The 22699-nt window shown below is 33.0% G+C and overlaps 1 protein-coding gene across 4 annotated transcripts in view; it reads left to right on the top strand.

Moving 5' to 3' along the window:
• The window catches only part of STXBP4 (syntaxin binding protein 4), a 165150-nt gene that overhangs the window by 31174 nt on the left and 111277 nt on the right, over positions 1-22699 (top strand). For all 4 annotated transcript variants that reach the window (XM_079131411.1, XM_079131409.1, XM_079131412.1 and 1 more), the window contains 4 exons: positions 1092-1170; positions 6470-6564; positions 11960-12056; positions 14365-14456. In XM_079131411.1, coding sequence (XP_078987537.1) covers positions 1092-1170; positions 6470-6564; positions 11960-12056; positions 14365-14456 — 363 coding nt within the window. The remainder of the gene's footprint in view (positions 1-1091; positions 1171-6469; positions 6565-11959; positions 12057-14364; positions 14457-22699) is intronic.

Here is a 22699-nt window from a genome sequence, read left to right on the forward strand (position 1 = left end):
AGCTGAGGCAGGAGGATCGAGAGTTCAAAGCTAGCCTCAGCAAAAGTGAGGCACTAAGCAACTCAGTGAGACCCTGTCTTTAAATAAAGTACAAAAAAATAGGGCTGAGGATGTGACTCAGTGGTTGAGTGCCCCTGAGTTCAATCTCTAGTACCCCCTGCCCTCCAAAAAAATAGATACAGAATGTGATTTTGGCCATACTGTTTCTTAAGAAATTAGTGTTTCTTTGAGAGACTTTTTCTTTTTTTCTTTGTTCTAGATTTTATGCTGTTATCAATAAATATGATTTTCAAGCCAGGTGTCCTGTATCCAGAAGCATAATCAATTATAAAATACCAGCATGTCTAAAATGGCACAATGGAGATATATCTAGATATCACTCAAAACTGTTAGGAAAGTTATATTTAGTTTGAGACAGTTGCTAATAAAGTTTTGTTAATTATTTGTTTTCTGCTTGATAGAGCCAGACAATGATTTGTCATTGTTTTGATTGTTATTCCTTAGCTTCTTTTCTACATAGTGAGGTTAGTCCTAATCATCCAGTCTATGTAGGTAATGTTGTTTCGTGTGTGTTAGAAAACACTTGCCTTTATTGGAAACATAAAAATGGGGAATTTCTAATATCAAAATTAATATAATCATTATTAACTGCTGCTTTACCATATTAAATCATAGTTATCAAAAACAGCATATATTCTTTAAATCTGTGTTAGCTGCAAAATCAAATAGGAAACTTGGGGGCTTTCAGTAGTGAAATGAATTCCTTAAGGGTAACTTTAGTTTCAGGTACATGCTGATCAAAAGCAGTATAAAATTTGTTGGGCCCTTATTGTCATTTGGAGTTATGATATATTGAAAGGTAAGAATGTGGCCTTATATGATCCTGTCCTTGGACATGGTAAAGCTAAAGCAACTGTTAACCTTTAATTCTGAAATACTTTGTTTGAAGATGAATATGAAAGGTCCCATATTTTTTAGAATATTACTTTAATCTCTGTAACCAACCAATATTTTATGTTTACATAAGCATTCATCTGATCTTTGACCTGCTTTAGAAAATGACATTGCATGTTTCTCATTTTCTTCCACAGATAAAAACTGGATACAAGAAAATAGAATATACTCCAATTACTTCTACAGACAACAGCCCTACAGATATGCCTAATTCAGGTAAATACATATTTAATTCCTCTTTCCTGCCATTTTTTTCAATTTCTTTCTCTCAGTGTAGAGTACATAATGTGATTTAATAGACTTTAAAGAAGAGTATATTATGCCTTTTTTCTGTCAATGAATAAAAAAGTAAAATGAGTGTATATCAGTGATCCCTGTTAGATTATGACTTTTATTGGAAATTGCCCTAAACAAAGATTGAAATTTTAAGAGATACATTTTCATAAAAGTCTATGAAACTGTAGTAGTTAATGAATTGTTGAAACCAAATGATGAAAACCCTTCTATAAATCAAGATTAGGTTACCTTGCCCTTTTAGTGAAATACTGATGAGGTATATTAAATGCATCTTTCAAAAAAAAAAAAAACACATTGCAAAAAGGAACACAGTTTAAGAAAATAGACTTCTTTTAAGAAAGCATATGAATATGAATTACAAAGGCCATCAGTGTTGTAAATTCAACATTAATGGGTTCTAATTACCCTAAAGTGATTTATGGACTTTTTAAAACAATAAAGCAATACTTGTCTAAACTACCTATAAAGAAAAGGACTTTTATCAAGCTACAAATAAAGTGTTCATTGGCCCAAGTATTAATCAAAAATTGTACCTTGAAATTATGTCCAAAAGTTAAAGAAAACAATAATTTAAAAACTGTACTTAATATGAACAAAAAGCTAATTACATGTTACTAAATTATATAGCAGATTAACACCCATATATTTTAATTTTTAACAGTGTTATCAACCTGAGACTTGCAAAGAGAATTAGCTTAAATTGAATTGCTACCTTACATGGTTTAGAGATATAGCTCAGTGGTAGGGTTTGTGCTTAGCATGCATAAAGCCCTGGGTTTAATTCCCCCCAAAAAAGAATTTTTGCTAGATTTCATAGTAGTTTCCTTGGATTCAGAAGAGTACCTGTCAAAGGATTTATAGCAATCTTTACAAAAATTATATTCCTTTTAAGTTAGTGACTCCTAGAAACTTTGTTAGCAGTATGCCCTTTATGTAATTAATGTCCAGGCTATTATTATACTATTTTTATTTTTGAGTGGGAAGAAAAAGCTAGATGAATGAAGCAAAGAATATAAGGAGATGTGGGATCAACATTGTTTGATGACAGAAGTCTAGGTCTATTATTCCTTGATTATATCATAAACACTATTATGTAGCATTTATATGATCTGTTTTCAATATTTGAAATAACTGAACTACTCAGTGCCTCTTTAAGCCATTTATTAATTCAGTAAGCATTTACTAAATATGTGTGTAGAAAACAGTACAGTAGGAATTTGAAGAAATTAAGATTCTTCTATAAGAGTGGCATATTGTGAGCTAAATCAGGAGGTTAAAATTCTTTGTTATTCAAATTAGAAAGTATTTAATTACATCTATATATTTGATTGGTTAATGTATGTATGTGTGCTGATTTTATAACACCTTCACACAAATAACGTAAAGACATGAACAAAGTGAATTGAAGAAATAGTGAGTAGTCTGAGTATAATGTAAACAGTGATTACAGTGATTACTACCAGGTTCTGAACCCAGACTTAGACTTTCAAATCCCAACCCAGTTTATTAACTCTGCAACCTTAAAATAGTTGCCTCCTGGGGTTGTTATGAGGATTAAAGATCATGAATGTCTAGCATTTAACACTGTAATTGAAACATAGTATATGCTCAGAAAATCTTGCTGTTATTATTATTATGAATATTTCAGAATCATTAGTCTGTAGCTCAGATAATATTCCAGGGCATGTTTTTAGAGCAAAGTGAAAACTTCCAACATTTGATTCAATTTTGTGTCTTTCCTTCAACCCCCAAAACTAATATATAGTTAAGGCATTTGTTACAATATGCTGAAATCAGTTAAGAAAAATACCTTAGCAAATATCCAACATTATCCAAACCTTAAAGGAAGTGGTACACAGTCAAGAGATTATCCCAAGTTCAGAAAGCACCATGAGTGCCGGGCATGGTGGTTCTGGCCTATAATCCCAGTGAATCGGGAGGCTAAGGCAGGAGGATTGCAAGTTCAAGGCCAGCCTAGACAACTGAGCAAGACCCTGTCTCAAAATAAAAAAATAAAAAGGGCTGAGAAGTAGTGCACTGGTAGAGCCACCACTGGATTTAATCCCCAGCAACAAGTACCAAAAAAAAAAAAAAAAAGAAAGAAAGAGAGGCACAGAACTAGAATGAACCAGGTGTCAGGTGACCTTAAAATGCAGGTCTGATTAGAGCAAAGAGATCTTGTAATCATTAATAAAGTGAGAGAATTTTATACCATTGACTAAGAAATGATGCTAGATTCTATAATAGGAAAATAATTAATGTAAAAATATTTTGAGTGTGTAAGTTAATATAAAGTAAATATTAAAATGGAATATTTTCTAGGTTTAAAAATAACATTAACTCATTCCCATTTTCTTACTTCCACATAAATATAGGAGATAAGATATTTCTGGGCAGGAAGCACGGCAAGGAGAAGTAAACTCAACTCTAAATAATTATCTCTAAGTATCTTACATATATTGTGGTTTTTTTTTTCTGTTATAAGTACTTAATTTTAGATTGTTTCCAAATTAGAACCTTAGTCACTTCTAGACTTCCTTAACCCAAAAATGAACATGTTTTAATGTTAACCTCAAGGTAGCTCTACCTATGCTCCCATCTCAGTCATTCCAAGTTATAAAATTGGTTAGAATTTTTTAAGTCACTATAATACATTTTTTAAATAATCTGTCTATCCTATCTTATAAATTTATTTCAGAATTCAGAGTTGTTTACTATTGCCGTAAGTTGAATAACACATGAGTTTGTGGGTCAGCTAACAGTAAAGACATTGCTAAGGGAATAAGAAATACTATCATTATTTTAACAATGGCACAAGCCTTAATTCCTCTGCATGAAATCTTTTGAAATGAAACAAAGTACTAATAGGGAAAAATATCCTTTGAGGGTTCAGGGAACTAATCAAATGGTATTGACCCTGCCCTTGTAAAACATTCCCTTTCTTCTGCTTCTAAAAAGAGGAATTGGAACAGAAGATCCGAGAGACTAATATGCTTTTGAAAAGTCCCCTCCCCCAGAGAGGAGCAAGTGAAGAGCTTGCTGGGTTAAAGAGATGTGATTGGCTAATGAGGCAGACTGTCTATGAGGTACTTTTTGAGTCAAGCGATTCTGAATTGCCAGAACATGCTGGTCTTATTCACAAGACCCTCTTAAGACTTTAACTCACCAGTAAAGATTTAGAGGAAGAAAGAAAACAACATTTTATTAAGCCGGGACTGCATATTGTTAAATGGAGTTGGGGGTGGGGTTAAATCTTCTATTAACACTGTATCTGTGTGTTAATATTAGCAATACATTTTTTGTAGTAGTTTTTCTTTACAGTTCATGTGAGATTATTCTTCTTACTATCCAGACGAGAACACTGATATTAAAAAAAGGTTATTAACAATTAAGATTACTAGTTTCTGTATTGACAAGAGATTAGAATCATAACATTGTTATGTACTAGCTGTGTGACCGTGGGCCAGTTTCTTTACCTTTTTGGACCTTGGTCTTTGGGTTCAAAACAGGAACACCTATATCATGTGTTATTGTGAAGATTAGTGAGCTTAAATATGTAAAAGAATCAGTTCACTCCCTGGCTAGAAATAAGCATAAATATGAGCTAATCTCTTGTTATTTCCACTATTAGACATAGCAAATTTTTATGCTCAGATATAGGGAAACATGACAATAGGCATGATGCATATAGGTGAATGCATACCTCACCTGTGTGGCTGTTGTGTGTGTCTCGGTCTCTCCTCCTCTCCTCCTCTCTTCCCCTTGCTCTCATTTCTGCATCCCTTCCACACATTTACTCTTTAACTGAGTAATTCAACTTAGAGTTAGTCTTAGCAAGGCCATAACTAGGTTAGTTTGGGTCCACTTAGTGGCCTTAATTGCAGGTCAGGTACCAAGCTGAAAGTCAAGTCCAAATCTAAAAGATGAAAACTAAAGTTGACTTACCTGCTGTTTGATCTTTCATAACTTTTCACTCCATAATGATCTTTTATGCCACATTGTAGGTTTGCTATAGAATTTCTCAGGAAAAAATAATCTTTAATATTTTTTAACCTATACACAACAATTCGATGTCATAACAAAGGAAATTTTCTTGCTTTTATCAGAATTATAAAATTCTGTTATACTAAAATCAATCTTTCTAAGGTTTATTTCCATTTGGAGCTTAAAGTCAGTAACCATTTTTTTTTTTTTATAATCTTGACACCTATAAGCTATATTAAAGATTTTACATAGAATGTTGAGGATGTGTTAAAGGTTTAGAGGAAGACTATTTATTTTCATATGCACTTCTTATGTTCTTAAGAAAGAGAATGCAAATCATTTTGTACTTAGAGACAGATGCTCTGAGAAATTAAAAAAAATTAAAACACTGCATAAAGATGTGACATTTTAAGAAGTTTTTTTCTCTTCCTCTTGTTTCTATGTAGAACTAGTAAAATACCATTTAAAAGTGTATTTGGAATATAGTGACAATTCAGATAATAAGGATTGACATAAATTTTTATAGAATTTTTTTTTAACAAACCGCCTAGTTTTTCAAGTTCTGTCCTCTTATGACACCTGATTACTTATTCGTGTGACAAGGACAAAGGCATAATCAAGGACAAGAACAGGGTTTATTGAAAAGGTATAGGAAAATAGGTGAGAAGTATATTACCCTCAGTTCTTAAAAGTTTACTTATCTTCTTAAAATATAACCCTTCTGTAAAATAAGACTTTTATCTTTAGGTCAAAAAGTTTTATGTTTCTGTCATATTTTATGTGATTTAATGCAGACTTGAAATGATTTGCATTCATGGGTTTTTCCAGAGTACTTCCAGAATTTCACAGAACAAAATCATTTTTGCCAGTTTAAGATCATGATCTTTTGGAATATTTAGTATGGTCTTTTTTTTGGAAAAAAAAAAAAAAAAAGACTTTTTAATCTTACAATGATGGTCATAGTGTTGAGATGTATGTTTGTCTTTTAATATTTCCATGGGACTTCACAGTGCATAATTGGTACTCTTTTTATATCTTTGAGGGCTCAAGTAAAGCTGATTTATATGATGCATTTTAAACTTACAGAAAAAAAAATCATGAAAACAAAAGTGAAAACTGCCAACTGATTAACCAGAATTATTTTTGAACAGCAGGAGCCCAGAACACATCCTGTCAAATGAAAAGTTCTATTCCAATTAAGTTTCCAATTAATGTGCACCCTGTTGTCTCTTAGATATTGCTCCTGCCTGGACTGATAATTATGGACCACAGGGAAAGAAGATTTCCCTAAATCCCTCTGTTCGCCTTAAGACAGAGAAACTGGAAATGGTAAATCCCTTAAATTTTCATTTTTCTTCTTTGGAATACAACAACAGAAAAGAAGTACTCTCATTCATTGAGAGGATAAAGTACTGGGGCCATTTTTTCCTCAAGTTACTTATTTGCAGTTAAATTAATGGCAGTTTGGGTTTAAATTATTTAATTAATTCTTGCATTTGACAGTTCATGGTGTTTTGCTAATACAAAGTAGAAATAAAACCTTTGTAACTAAGTTGACTTACAGATTAATCAGTTTCTTTCTCTTCTGCAATAAGAAGATATGTTTTGCAATCTAGAATTGATGGGAACATGGAATAAATTGAGACAAAGTATATGTGGTTTCATATATAACCACAACAAATGCAATGAAGTAACACTCCATTGTTCAATGTGTGTGTGTGTGTGTGTGTGTGTGTGTGTGTGTGTGTGTGTGTATTTTATACCTGTATTTATATGTGGTGCTGAGGATCGAGCTCAGTGTCTCACACATGCTAGGAAAGTGCTCTACCACTGAACTACAACAGCTCCCTTTGTTCATTTTTTTTTTTTTTTAAGAAAAGACTTGTTGAATCCTAAACAACAAAATAGTCCTTAAATTTAAAAAGATTTTAGTGGTGTACTGAGACACTAAAATATGGTCATGAGGAAGACTGGGCATGTAGCTCAAAGGTAGAGCATTTGCCCACCATGCTATGCATCCCAAGACCAGCACCACAGAGAAAAAGAGTAAAAGAAAACCTTTTCTGAGGAGAGCAGAGCATTGAAGACTTCTTTACCTTGTGATGGGTTCCTTAGTTCTTGCCTTCTCGAAAGAAGGATTTGTCAGGAGACACAGATAGCATAAGCATAAAGGGTTTATTTAGTTAAGTTAAAGTACACCCCCAAGAATGTAAAGCAGGTCTCCATTAGTACCTAAGTAAAACCCATGGAGTGGCATCGGTCACACTGCAATGTAAACGATATCACAGCGAGCCCCATCACCAAAATAACAGTGCCTTGTGTTCTGCATGTGCCCCAAAGTGGAAGTCCTGAAGCTGGTTAAGGCCCATGTTCTTTAGTTTTGATAGGTTGTGTCTGACCCCAAAGGAGGCAGTTTTCCGTCACACAGAGTGAAATGCTCTTTCCTCTGTCACCATGGAGTGAGTCCTGTCCTTCCTCTTCCCATCCCCGTGCTCATGTCGGTCTTCCTGCCTGTTCTGACACTTACACATGTAAAGGACACTTAGGATGATTGTAAAAAGGGGAAATTAAAGGTGAGAATGCACTTTAAAACTTCACTTAAGGTAACCAGGATCTGAGAAAGAGAATGAGCTACATCCTTTTTTATTTTTCCAAAGGCACAGAGGTTTATTTAGGAACGTAGATACATATTAAAGAGAGAATGGGGCAATATGGGGAGAGATGCCTTTGAGGTAAAGTAAGGAATACACATTATTAAGGGCTCTCTTCAGGAGAGACAACCCTTTTTTCTTTTTTAATTTTTAATGTGAAATAGATATAAAGCTGAAAGTCCACAGCCTCTACATTCCTGTGAGTTTTTGTGGATTTGTTTCACATTTCAGAAAGAAGATGTAATTGTGAAGCTAGAATGAACAAGCACAGTGTGTATGTACTTACCCAACCTTTGCTCAGTCCTGTCTTTCTCACTGAAATCTGAAATTTGAAGTCTCCTTCAAATGCTGACTCAATTTCTTCTTCATCCAAATTTTGCTAACTGTGATAAATACTGTGCTATTTTGCATATCTGTAGCACTAACTATCACTTTTATTGCACTATGAGCTTATCTGTTTCATGTTTTATCAACGAGATGATGTTTCTTCACCCATAGTACCTCCTTCTGTTTAAGCACCTGATTTTTGCTTCTAGGAGAGGAAAGATTACTTTTCTCATCTATCACTAAGTTCATGACTGGCAGAAGCACCTATAACACAAAAGATTAACAAGAGAAATAGATACAAATTTATTGAATATAAGTATAAATTTTATATGACACAGGAGCCTTCAACAATGGAGACCCAAAGAAATAGCCCGATCTGTGTAATTTTATGCTTATATTTGGGGTGAAGGTGGACAGTCATGGAGGAGTATGATTGGACAAAGGGGATATGGCCTAATAGTAATAAACTAAGGGAACTTAGAAAGATCTGTTTGTTCACATTTTTCACTATATCCCTGTGTCTTGAGAGGGACGTATGTAATCTAAGTGACCATTAAATACTTCAATAAAAGTTCAGTCTAGACAGTATTATTACAACTTTTTTTAAAAGCATGCAGTAGATCTAAAATGTACACAATGGGAAGCTATGATGTATTGATAATTTTTAATCATAGAATACTATAATGAAACTTAATTTGTGCAAACTACATGATTTATATGAGCATATATTGGCACTGTGTTCAAAGAAAAAGCCTGAAAAATTAGACACCAAGTTGTTAATAGTGTTTGTCTGTTGAGCAGTGGTTCTCAAAGATGGGAGTATGATTTTTCTCCTCAGGGTACATTTGGCAATGTCTAGGAAGTTTTGATTGTCAGTGCTGGAAGACTGCCTTCAAATTAGTAATCAGTAACAAAGGATACATCTTAAAACACTGTAAAAATTTAAAACATTTTAAATAATTTATGAGTCAGAAACACTGCTAATGAACATGAAAAAAATGTTTACTCTCACTCGTAATTAAGAGAATTCAAATTAACAACATAATATTTCACATCCAATATACTGACAAAAGTGAAAGTGCGAAAACAGCAAATGCTGTTAAAATGTAGAAAACAAGAATGCTTATATACTTTTGGTGTGCTTAAATTGGTACAACCAGTGTGAAGAACAATTCAACAATATCTAATAAAGTTGTCACTGTATATCCCTATGACCCAGCACTTGCTCTAAGCATTTACTGTAGAGAAATGTTCACACATTTACAAAAGGAGGCATATATGTTTCATCATCAAAATACAGATCAGAGTAATTAGAAGAGTCCATCAATCAGGGGGCTTTTGGATAATACATTTTTTCTTATAGATAATAAATAAGTTATAATATATTCACACAATGAAATACCATGTACAGTTAAAATAAGTAAACTAGTTTTACAGATAATATTGAGCAATTATGGAGTCATAAAGTTGATGTAAAATAAAACTAATTGTAGAGTTGATCATTTTAGATTATACTACTCGTAAAATTTTAAATGCACAAAATTCAAGTACATATTATTTAGGGGATACATGCTTATATAGTAAATGACATTCAAGTATAGACAGGAAGATACACCAACCCTAGAATGTTGGTTGCTGCTTAAGAATAATAGAGAAAGTTTTCTACTAAATCTATAGTTTTATTTCATATATATGTATATGTAAATTTCAGGTAAATATATGATATATTTGATGATAGCAAGCACATGAATTTTTTGGCATTATTCTCTTCTGTTTGTTTTTTTTGAGGGATAGTATTTGGAACATTTTTATAACTGGAGAGGAAAACACACAAAAGCTCAGAATTATTATTCCATGTACACAAGGCAAATATTTATGACTTTCCACAGAGCAGGCAGGTGATGATAACTAAAACTAAGAATCTTTTGGAAGAATCTTTCCTGATATTCTGCCTCCTGTCTCCTACTTTCACTGTGCCCAGTCAAATTGCATGCATATGCATTAACTAGTTGCTTTTTGCAATAGCACACCCTGTGCACACTTGTATTAAATTATGTACTGTAGTTACTACATTTATTCATATATCTTATTCCCACCCTGCAGGCCATAAACTCTTTGATAGGGACTATGTATCTTGTCTATCCCTTGTATTTAGTTTTGTGCCTGACAAATAGTAAGCACTGTATAAATATTTGGTGAATGAAATGAGATATGGGTTGAACATACTACAAAGGGAAAATAAATTTGTAAGGAATAATTACCAATATTAAACTAACTCCCTTTTAGTTGTGATGTGATTGATACTATATATTGTTCTTGCTAGAATCCAATAATAGGGCATCCTTGTACATTGGTTAAGACAGGTTTTGATATATATATGTATATATTTTATATGTATATATATTTGGAGAATCCAAAATAATAATGGTTTCCAATAAAATTTTATTTCTCTCACACCAAGAAACCTGAAAAAAAAAAAAAAAATAGTCCAGGGCAGACATGGAGGCTTTATAGTGCAAGGGACCCACATTTCAACTGCCTTTCTGTTTTACCATCTTAATTGAGGTACTTTATGAACCAAGATAACTGCTCAAATTCTAGCAATGTTTTCTCTTTCTTCTTTCTCTTCCCTTCCCCTTCCTTTTCTTCTTCCTGTCTTCCCTTCTTTCTTTCCCCTCCCACTCCTCCCTTTATCTAATAATTAAGCCAAAAGAGAAAAGGAAAAGGGCCAAGAAGTGCTTAATTCTACTTTGGAAAAGAAACTTCCTAGAAATGGTCTCCAGGACCTTGCCTTATATTTCATTGACTAGTACATAGTCATATGACCTCATCAAGCTGCTGAAGGGACTAGGGAATGTCTTTTAGCTGGATGACAGTATTTCTACCAGGAAATTGTGGTTGATTTTTTTGCTAAAGAACACAGAGAGAATGGATATTGGAATACAATTAGCAGTCTCTGAATTTTTAATCAGTAATGAGTACTAAAAGGACAAGGTACTTTACCCATAAGAGAAGAGCTTAACAAAGAGAGAAGTGGGCACCAAAGGTTTGTTATTTACTATTTGTATAAACCTATCCTTAAAACATGTTAAAATTAGAGTAGTTTCCCTTTAACCCAATTCCTATCAACTTCAGTTTTGCTCTCCAAGACAATAATCAAATACTATTTATGTTTTTGAGTGTTACTTATAGATCTAACTTTAATAGAATTCTTGTGCTATTTTTCTTCTGCTAAGTCAAACTAAAAGTTTGATTTGGTTTGGTTTGGTTTGGTTTGGTACCAGGGATTGAACCCAAGAGTTCTTAACTACTGAGCCACATCCCCAGCCCTTTTTAATTTTTATTTTGAGACAGGGTGTCACCAAGCTGCTTAGGGCCTCACTAAGTTACTAAGGCTGACCTTAAACTTGCGATTCTCCTGCTTTAGCCTCTTGATTCGCTGGGATTACAGGCATGTACCACCACACCCAGCTAAGAATTTAATTTTGGTTCTAGGCCCATACTTATACATTTGGCATTAACCAAAGTACTAGCCTTGGAAAAAAAAAATTGAGGTAGCAATAGAATCAGAAAGCTAACCTTTATAGACAGTTAATCCTTAAATAGCAGACTTTCCTTGAGCACTTAGTTTGGGTCACTGTTTCTAATGTGGATTTTTTTCACTGGGTTGTAAAAATTGCAATGAAAAGCTTTATTCTTTAAAGATTTGGAAACTTGCTTTATTACATGAGTCCCTTTCCTTCCAGGCTCTAAATTATCTTGGTATCAAGCCCACAAAGGAGCAACACCAAGCCCTGAGACAGCAAGTACAAGCAGACTCAACGGGGACAGTGTCATTTGGAGGTAATAGTAGTTTCATCAGGTTGAACATCACAGAAACTCAGTAAAGAGTTATCCTGACCCATTTTCACCAAACATGACTGTTCTTTAGAAGGAGAGAATGAAAAGTAAAACCACATTGACTTAAAGATCCTTAATGTCAGTACTCTAAAAATTCTGCTAGAATTAAGAGCAGAAAGGAAAACTTCATTAGAACCTCTCATCTCTAATATATCATTAGTCTATCATATTCTTTATTATTTTATATTTATTGCATAAAGATTATTTTATTAATAAGAAAAGAAGCAAACACAAAATATAGAAGTCCTAATTTTACTTCTGTCAGATTAGTTCTAGTTCCTTTTTTTCAGCTAAAATGATATAAATATATTTATGGTCCTATATAATTATTCTTATTACAGACAGCATAACATACTGCTTATTTTAGTAAGCCTTTCTACTATTGATAGTTTTGATGGTTTGTAGTATCAAAAACTGATACTACAAATCTGTATGTGTTATTGTGAATGTATCCCCTTTCTTGGGATAAATCCTTACAAGTGATTTTGACTTTCAATGCATATTGATACATTATTTTCCAAGGATATTTTACACATATACTTGTTTTGTTATCAGTAATACTTGAATGTTAAAGTTTTTTCCATCTCTGACATCATTAAATATTTCATGCTTTTCTTATATGGTGGATGCAACATTGTATCATTTTAAAGACATCTATATTGCTAAAAAGAAAATCTGCCTTTTAGTTTTGAAGCAATGAAAAACATAATTTTGGTCCCATTTCCTCCTGAAAATCATGCCAAAGTAATAAGAACAATAACATATATATAACCAAAACCACAAGGACATAAGTGGATAAGGAAAAGTACAGTAAATGAATTAGTGGGTGGAGGCAGGTAGAGCCCAAGTATCCAGAGATTAAGCACAATCACAATGGAGAACATGTAGATTTGACCCTTGGGAACTGAAAACATGAGGTACTTGAGTAACCTGCATTTAGGCAGCACATTTGAAACAGGATTGTTAGAAATGTTCCTAAGAAGAATTATACATGCTGTTCCCTGCCCCTTCTCAAGCTGGCTAGCAATGCCACTCCCTTACACCTCTAGGGAAAAAGAAGTTTATTTTCTTGAGAAATTAAACCAGAGAGATTATGGCCCTATAATTGCCAGCAACAAGGGAGTTTGGGGGAGTGTATGGTGAGTCACTACTCACAACACACACCCAGATTACTCCATGAAATTTACAGCCATGTTTATAACTGTAGGCAGGAGATTGTAGGATTCTGTCTGAAGAAGCTGAACAAAAATGTCAACTGGCCACTTGATTGCCCTGTAGTTTAACCTACCATCTGACAAGCCAAGATATGCATATAGAATTTTCAACCAACTTCTTTAGTGCCGATTCTTAAATATATTCTTATAACCAATGGTTACCAGATATTTGGAGAAATCTTCCAACAGAAAATATAGAGCTCAAAGTATCAGACAAACAGAAAAAAGGAACTTGAAAAGAAGAAGAAATGAAGAGCAAGAGAGAGTCATATAGTTTGAAGTTAATCATATAAACTATACTTAACATCTTTAAAAAGACAAATGAAGACAATGCATCTATGAAATAAGAGTAGAAAGTTGTAAAATATGAATAATCCAAGAATATTATTTAAAAATTCTTAGAAATTAAAACATATAATAGTCAAAACTAAAAATTTTGAAGATAAATAGATAAATAGGTCTCTCTCAGTGTCTGAGAAAGTTTCAGACTGCTGCTTTTTATTTTCTCAGTTTCCAAGGGCAGGTTAAGACAGTTAACTTGTGTTAGCCCAAGTTTATTCATCTATAAAATGAAAAAGACAAGAGAACCTCCCTTCAAAGGTTGTTGTGAGGATAAAATTGCTAAGCACTGTGCCTGGCATGCAGCATCTGTTACGTAAACAGTAGCTGCTGCTATTATTACTAAACCTCAGATTCTTCCAGCTAGAAAAGCCGTAAGTCATAATATTGTCATATGTTTCAGGGAAAGTTCTACTTACAATACAAGAGTTGGAGAATTAAATACATCTGTGATATGTTTGCTTTATTATTATCTTAACTGAATTATTAACTTTAGTGAAATTAACAAAAATGAGATAAAACCTTACTTATTCAAACTTACATTTACCCATCACTTGCCAAATACAATTTTAAGATAAATTATGCAAGTTAAATCTGAAGCACTAGTTCTAAAACATAGTTTCAACTTTATGTGGAAAGATAACAGTTTTTTAGATGAGATTAAATGCTGTGTTCTTACTGAAATGTGTTCATTTCAGATTTTGTACAGGTTGCCAGAAATTTGTTTTGCTTGCAGTTGGATGAAGTAAATGTTGGTGCACATGAAATTTCCAACATATTAGATTCACAGGTAGAGTATGCCCTCCCTATAGAATTATCTTGATTCAATATAAGTCACAAGTCTTACGTTATAGGTCATATATGCAGGCCTTTTTAAGTTTTTCACTAGCTTTTCAAAAAAATTATACAAATAATACATGTTCTATTATGGCATGTTAGCACATACCTATAATCCCAGTAACTCCTTGAACGCTGGCAAGTTCAACACCAACCTTGGCAACTTAGTGAAATCCCATCTCAAAATTAAAAAATATCAAGGACTGGTGTGACCTAGCTCAGTAGTTAAAGTGCTCCAATGTTCAGTCCCCAGGACCACACAGAAAAACCAACTTCCTTGCATAAATATATATATATATTTGGATAAATAAATATTTATTATAAACTATATATTTATTATGAACTTTTTTTATTATATAAACTCCCTTGGATAAATATATGTATGTATATGTATAAATTTATAATAGATTAATTTAAAACCAAAAGTAGAAGTTCATTTTGATCTCCTCCAGTCTCTTCTCTCTTCAGCCCCTGTGCCATTTCCATACCTAAAGTCACCAGTACTGACAATTTGCTAATTGTGAAGCTAGCTAGACAGATAAGTATCATGTGTGTCCATTCTCAGCTGTTTAACACACCATAATATATATATACAGAAAAATGCCCGCATCCTAAGTGTTTACTCTTTGAAATATTACAATCTGAACCAATCTCATGAAGCATAACATTAAAGAACTACATTCCCAAGACCCCAGGTGCTCTCCTACAGCCCTGTTCCTTTCCTATTAATAGCAATAACCCCCTCACTCCTAAAGATCAGGGTAACTACTCCTTGTCCTTCTAACATCCATAAATTGGTTCTGCCTGTTTTTGTGCTTTATATAAAATGGATTTTTTAAACTTCTTAGTTCTTTCTTCTATAGAACTTTGACATTTATACTGTCAAGTCTTTCCTTTTATGAATTTTTGGTACTGTGTTATTTTAAAAAGACCTTCCCAATTTATATCATATACAATTTATATATTTAATTAATTCAAGATTCATTCTTGTTTATACATCTGAAGCCCTATCCTGGTTCTATCGTCATTTATGTAATAACCTGTCCTGCACTTTGGCCATTGAATTGAAATGCAAACTTTATCATATGCCAAATGTACATCTAGGTAAGCAGATCTGTAGTACCAGATTTACTGTTATCTGATATATTAGGTCATTCTTAATTTTGATCCTTTAGATGATCTTTAGAATTGGTTTGCCATAATAAGAACACATGGGACTTTTTCTTTCTTTGTTTTTGTTTTTGTTTGGAATTGTATTAAATTCAGAGGATGATTTTGGAAGAACCAAAAATAACATTTCTCCACTCAGATCTTTTCTCATATTTTGGAAAGAGAAAATTATAGTTTACTTCCTATGTATCTTGAGTATTTCTTGTTGGATTAATTGCTAAGTATATTATAACATGATGCTACTGGAAATGAAATTTTTATTTTTTATTGTTACATTTGTATTGATTAGGAAAAATAATCATTTTAGGCTGCTTATTTTGTGTGATACCACTTTACCTGTCTCCCTTGTTCCAGTTGTTTTTTTCAGTTATTTCTCTTGGATTTTCTAGGTAGACATTTGTTTACATTTTTGTCTTTTCCACAAAATTTTACCTGTTCTAAATATTATTGAATAGAAACAGCAAAACTGAGTAAAAAATAAATTTCTAAGATATTTCAATCATTTTACACATCTTCTTTTTTTAATCATTTCTATTTTTCTGGAAGAATTCAAACAATAGAAACTATTCCTTTAAAACTTGAAAATGTTTCATCTGCAAATGATTTGGGCCTAGATTCTTTCAGGAGAGGAGTCCACTTCCTAATTTTTTAATGTTGTATCAGACTATTATCCTATTCAATTTTTTATTCTTTTCTTAAATACTTTGTTAATGTGGTCTTCCTAGAAACGCATTTTATCAAAATACTCAACTTTATCAAAGATGAATATAGATTTATTTAGGTCTTTAATTATATTTAAAAAATATACTACACAATTAAATTCCACCAAAACATTTTATAGATCATATATTAGTCAGCGATTGGTATGTAATATTTCCACTTAGATCCTTCTTTGACCCTTACCTCGAAATTTTTTTTTTTTGCTTAATTTCTAAACAGTTCCTTGTACAGAGACATATTCTGTATGATATTAATCCTTTGACTATACATGTAGCCATCATATAGTCAATTAATTATTCATAATCTGTCAAAAAGCAGGTATAATGTGCAGTTTAGAGTACAGTGTTTCCCATATGTCAATAAGATCAAGATTGTTAATCATATTTTCAAATTTTCTGTTTTCTTAAACATTCTTCTCATCTTTTATTGTCAGTTACTGAAAGAATTTTAAATTTCCTCCCACTTAGTCTTGTTAATTTTTGTTTTACATTATCATGAGACTGTATTATTAGGTATATGTAATTTTGAATTGCCATAGTCTTAAAATTCCAGATATTGAATCTCAATATCCTAGGAGGTTTCTTGACTTTCCTATTTAGTTAAATGGTATAGCTATTCCATCTTTCTTTTGGTTGGTGTTTTGTTCTGGTTTCCAATTATTAAAATTATTTTTTTCTTTTTTAAAGAGAGCAGTTATATAAATATTTAAAATGTATTGAGTAAAATCAAAACACTATCACTTTTGATACCCATAATCACTTAAAAGAAAATTATGCATCAACTCTTTTTCTTTTGAGAAATGTATCTTTTCTTTCCTCTTGTTAGCTCTTATTTCTATTCCATATAGCTCTAGAATGTTCCACTGATGGACATAATTTTATGCTTGAAAGTCATTGCTCACCCTATCATTTTGCTGCAAAAAATTTACATAAATAAAATGTTTTCATTCACTGTTTTCATAAGACTTTAATATTTTCTACTAGATTGAATTATAGTTATTAATTGATCAAAACAATAGAAACATCACATAAATTTTTATCTATTATTTTAAAAATTATTTAAAAATTCAAATTCATATTTTAATAGAATGTATAAAACTTTTATATTTACATGAGCACCTCTAGATTCTTCTGCCCAATTATTTTTAGATTCATAAGCTATAATATCTGATAAGACTTTCCAACCTTGTTCTTAATTGTCTTACTTACATACATATGTATATATGAATGTATGTTTAATTGAGAAGTTAAAAGTGTCTATCATGTACAGCATGATGTTTCAAAGTATGTATACATTGTGAAATGACTCTGCTCAAGCTAATTAACATATGCGGTTACTCCACATCCTTACTTTTTGTGGTGAAAATAGTTAAAATCTACTCTCTTTGCATTTCCAGAATATAATACGTTATTATTAAGTAGTAAGTCCCTTCTACAAAAGATCACTTGAGTTTATTTTTCCTAAAGTTTTGTATCCCTCTACTAACATCTCTAATCCCCCACACAGTTACTCTTAAAATATAGCTTTGACTAATCTTTGATCTTATCTGTATAAGTTCCACAAAAATTTTTCACTATTAAACTTAGAGGTTATTTTGAGAAGAATCAACATCAATTTTTTGGGGGGTGGGGTGGTTACAAGGGATTGAACTCAGGGGCACTTGACCATTGAGCCACATCCCCAGCCCTATTTTGTATTTTATTTAGAGACAGGGTCTCACTGAGTTACTTAGTGCCTCACAGTTGCCGAGGCTGACTTTGAACTCGAGATCCTCCTACCTCAGCCTCCCTAGCCACTGGGATTACTGGTGTGCACTACCATGCCCAGTGAATCAACATCTTTATAAATTTAAATCTTCCGGTATGTGAACATGTTTTGACTTTTCATTTATTTATGTCTTCTTTGATGTCATTTAACACATTTCACATATTCTAATACAGGCTTTAGTGATCTTTTATAGACTAAATTAATCTAGTTAATTTTTCTTATGTATTTTGTGGCCATTATAATAAATGGCATCTTTTCAAAACTTAAGGTGCATTTTTAATTCTTTGTATAAAAATACAACTGATTTCTATGTATTCTTATATCTGGCAACCATGTGGCCTTTCATTTTCCAGAAAGTTCTCATTATTTTTTGTTCTAACAACATCCTTATCACTTATATTCATACAAGATTATATTTATTGTCCTTTTATTTTTGTTTTCAAATGTGCTTTTTTTTAAGGCATGAATTATTTTTTATTAAACAAGTGTAATAATATATAGGCTGTTTCTGCAAATCTCCTAGTCTAAGATATCACTAGTAGATAGTAAATACTAAAACATCCACAAAAGAGATTTTTTCTGTAATTACACTTTTCAGTCTGAGCATAGCTCAAATAGAATAACAATAGGATCCTTCTAGTAACTCATGAATAAGATGGTGAATCAAGTGCCTTGAATATTGCTAACTACCATTAAATTTGAATGAGGAGATGAAGTGTCATATATTTCTAATAACTTTCTTTTAGTTCATGTTTAAGAATTAAACTCACTTTTATTTCATGGTTATTTTTAGTGCTCTAACCATACTGGTGCATACTCTATTACTATAATGAAATACCTGAAGCAGGCTAATTATAAAGCAAGGGTGTTTATTTAGCTCATAGTTCTAGAGTTCAAGTCCAAAGTCCAAGATGGGTTGTGGAGGAGGGTGACATTGATTCTACTTCTGATGAAAGCCAGCTGGAACCCATCTGGAGGAATAGATCACGTTAGGAAACGGGAAGTTAGAGAGTGATGACTTCCCACAAGACTCCCAACTCTTAAAGTCTCATCACCTCAACACTGCCATACTAGGGGCCAACCCCTGACACATGAACCCTTGGGTACAAACCAAAACAAAATCACAGAACTGATATTTTCAAGAAATATGCCTTAGTAACAGGAAACTTGCATGCTATTTATGATTACTTACGTGGTTCTAGAAATACCAAGTATAAATATATGATTTTTTTAATAGATAAAATAAAACTGATTCTTTCAATAAGAAAAGGATGAATGTCGCTTTTCTTTTAAAGTTTAAAAATATGATTTTATTTAGTAATCACTTTTTTTTTCTTTTCTTTTCTTTTCTTTTTTTTTTTTTTTTTTTTACCTCTAAGCATTTGCCCACTCGAAGACCTAGTTATTTAGTACCTTTCAGGAAAGCACCCAGTTTTCTCAGAATTGAGGCACTGATTTATCAGAACAAATTTTGTATCAATTATCAGCGGATAACTGAAGTGTCAAAGCCAGCTTTCCTTCTGTTGACTCAGGTGGCATGTAATTATCTACCTAATGTTGATGGCAGAGCATTGTTTTTTTGCTACCAAACAGTTCTCAAAGCTGCTGTGCCCATTTTTTGTTTTGAGGAAAGACAAAGGTGGTTTACATCATGCCATTGAAGTTGGGAACTGTATGAACATGCAAAGCTTTTGTAAGCAGCTGCAAAGAGATACTCATGCTCCAAATTAGGAATTTACTTCCTTATTACCAGCATGATTTTAGGACAGGTAAGAATTTGTTTAATCTGTGTTTCTTTGATAGCAGAAGCACTGTGCTGATTGCCATTATGCAAAATGTTCTACATGCCAACAATAATCCTGTTGTGGCTTCAGAACAAAATGTTGTGCCATCATTATTACTTATATTACATTATATCATATTATATTTGCTTGTCACAAGGAGGATATCATTGTCAAGTACTGACTTTTCTTTTTTTGAAGCCACAATATTAGTACTCTTTTCACCACACTCATATATACCTGAAACAAAAATCTCTGAAAGCATCACTTACCTTTCCTGTATGGATTGTATTCTTATTTAATAATAATTCAATTCTATTTTACTAAAAATTTGGTCTTAATTCACTGATGGATGAAGTACCACGGTTTGAAAAAAAAAAAAAATTTACTACTTATCAAGTGGCTTACCAAAAACAAATGAAAAATAACTTTTTATTTTATAGTGTAATTCCCAAAACTTTTTTGAGTTGAAAAACAGTGTCATGTCTCCTCTGAAACATATCAATTGATCTGTGGTTGAGGATGCCGACAGTCTAGGGAGGTGGGGAAATTCCACAGTGGTTACCCCCCTCAACCATCTCAGTTTCACAAACAAAAGTCAAGTTCATTATCGTTTTGTTTGGGATGCTTGTCTTTTACTCATATGTTTTCTCTTTTTTTTTCCCTGCTAACAATATCTTTTTCTTAATTTATTTTTTAAAATCTATTTTCACTGACATACAGCATATGCACAGTAAAGCACAAAAAATCTTAGGTCTATGATGTGATGAATTTGAATCATTATCTCAGGTTGAATCACTGCTCTGAAGTCTCCTTCATGCCAGCTTTCCAATCAGCTGCCACTCCCACCTTCACAGGGAACCACCATACTCTCTTCCAACAGCTAGGTTGCTTTTGCCTGATCATGAGCTTCGTAATGAATAGAGTCGGTATACTCTTTTGTATCTGGCTTCTGCTCATCATTTTGTCTGACTCATAAGATTTCTTGAGGTGCTATCCTTTAAGTAGGAATTGCTGAGTCAGTAGAAGTCAGTTCTACTTTTGTTTATTTGACAAAGAACTTTTGGGTCTGGGAGAATATGGCATTTTGAACTGAAAATATAATTATCTTGCTGTGATTCTAATCATCTTTGCTGTATTAAAAGAAAGTCTCACAGGGCTACATCTGCTGCTGGCACAAGGTTGTACACAGAAAAAGCAAGGCTGGGACCACATTTAACAGTACCCTAAGCCTTTCAACAGCAGATTATAGTCCATCATAATATGACGGTTTCATCAGGATAATCAGTAACATGAATGGATTATCTTAAAAACACAATGAAAGCACCATAAATTTCCTGAAGCAGACTTTTCACAGTTTGGGCTCCAGGACATGTTGGCATATACCAGTAATCCCAGTAGCTCCGAAGACTGAGGCAGGAGGATCATAAGTATAAGGCCAGCCTCAGCAACTTAAGGAGGCCCTAAAACAACTTAGTGAGATCCTGTCTCAAAAAAGTGGGGGAGGGAGTGTAGCTGTAGATGTAGTTCAGTGGTAAGTTGCCCCTGGGTTCAGTCACCAATACCAAAAAAAAAAAAAAAATCTACCAGATATATGTTGAACAACTATGTGACATTGTTTTAGGTGCTTTGGCACATATTATTAAAATAGGTAAAATATGACCCTTACAGAATACAGGAAAGACATGTACAAAAATAATTATGGTTAAAAAAAAAAGTGCATTGTGTGATAAGGCCATAATAATAACTGCTTAAAACATTTAAGGAAGATTCATAACAGAGTTGGCATTTGAACTAGTTTAAAATGGTAAGTTGGATTCTGTCTGCTCAAGAGGTGAGCATGGAAAGATAAGAGTATTAGAATAAACAGGAAAAAATTTAGAATGTGATTGTAAACAGAAAATAGTTTACTTTTTTCAAAAAGATAATGGGGTACATGAAGGTGATAGAAGTTAGACCTGAAAGAGTAAATATTAAATGTAAAATTTCGTTCTTTACTCTGTAGTCAGAATCCACTAAGGAAAATAGTGCCAGGGTCAAATTACTAATTTTAGAAAGAGGAATCATATGTGTTGGTTACCTAGGAAAGGAATGAAACTGGTGGTCTAGATAGTCTAGATAGGGGACTATGCAAAAAATATCTGAATAGAGGATAATAAGAACTGAACTACTGTAAAAGCAGGAGACCAAAAAGGAGATGAAAGACAAATCTAAGTTGTTTACCAAAAACAGCCACAAGTGTATCATCAGTGGGGCTTACTGACCCTTTAGACTTGACAACCCTGGGAGAAGAACGATAACTCCGAAGTTTTGGTTAGGATGATTGTGAATGGTGATCCCTTAACAGATACAGGAAAATAAGGAGAGAGCCTTATTCAGGGTAGAGAAGATGATGAGTTGTGCTTTAGAGAGAGTGAATTGAAGTTACTGATAGATGTAAATAACCAAAGGCCATTGAAATTAAGGAACCAAGCTGGGCACAGTGTCACATGCTTGTAAATCCCAGTGGCTGTGGAGGCTGAGGTAGGAGGATCATGAGTTCAAAGCCAGCTTCAGCAAGTGGGGCGCTAAGCAACTCAGTGAGACCCTGTCTCTAAATAAAATACAAAATAGGACTGGGGATGTGACTCAGTGGTCAAGCCACTTGACTCAGTGCTCGAGTCCCCAGTAACAAAGAGAGAGAGAGAGAGAGAGAGAGAGAAATTAAGAAACTTCACACCAGGAGAGGGAATATTTGGGAGAGTGATAGTTGAAGTAT

The sequence above is a fragment of the Sciurus vulgaris genome (genome assembly GCF_902686455.1).
Source record: "Sciurus vulgaris genome assembly, chromosome: 3".
Lineage (NCBI taxonomy): Eukaryota > Metazoa > Chordata > Mammalia > Rodentia > Sciuridae > Sciurus > Sciurus vulgaris.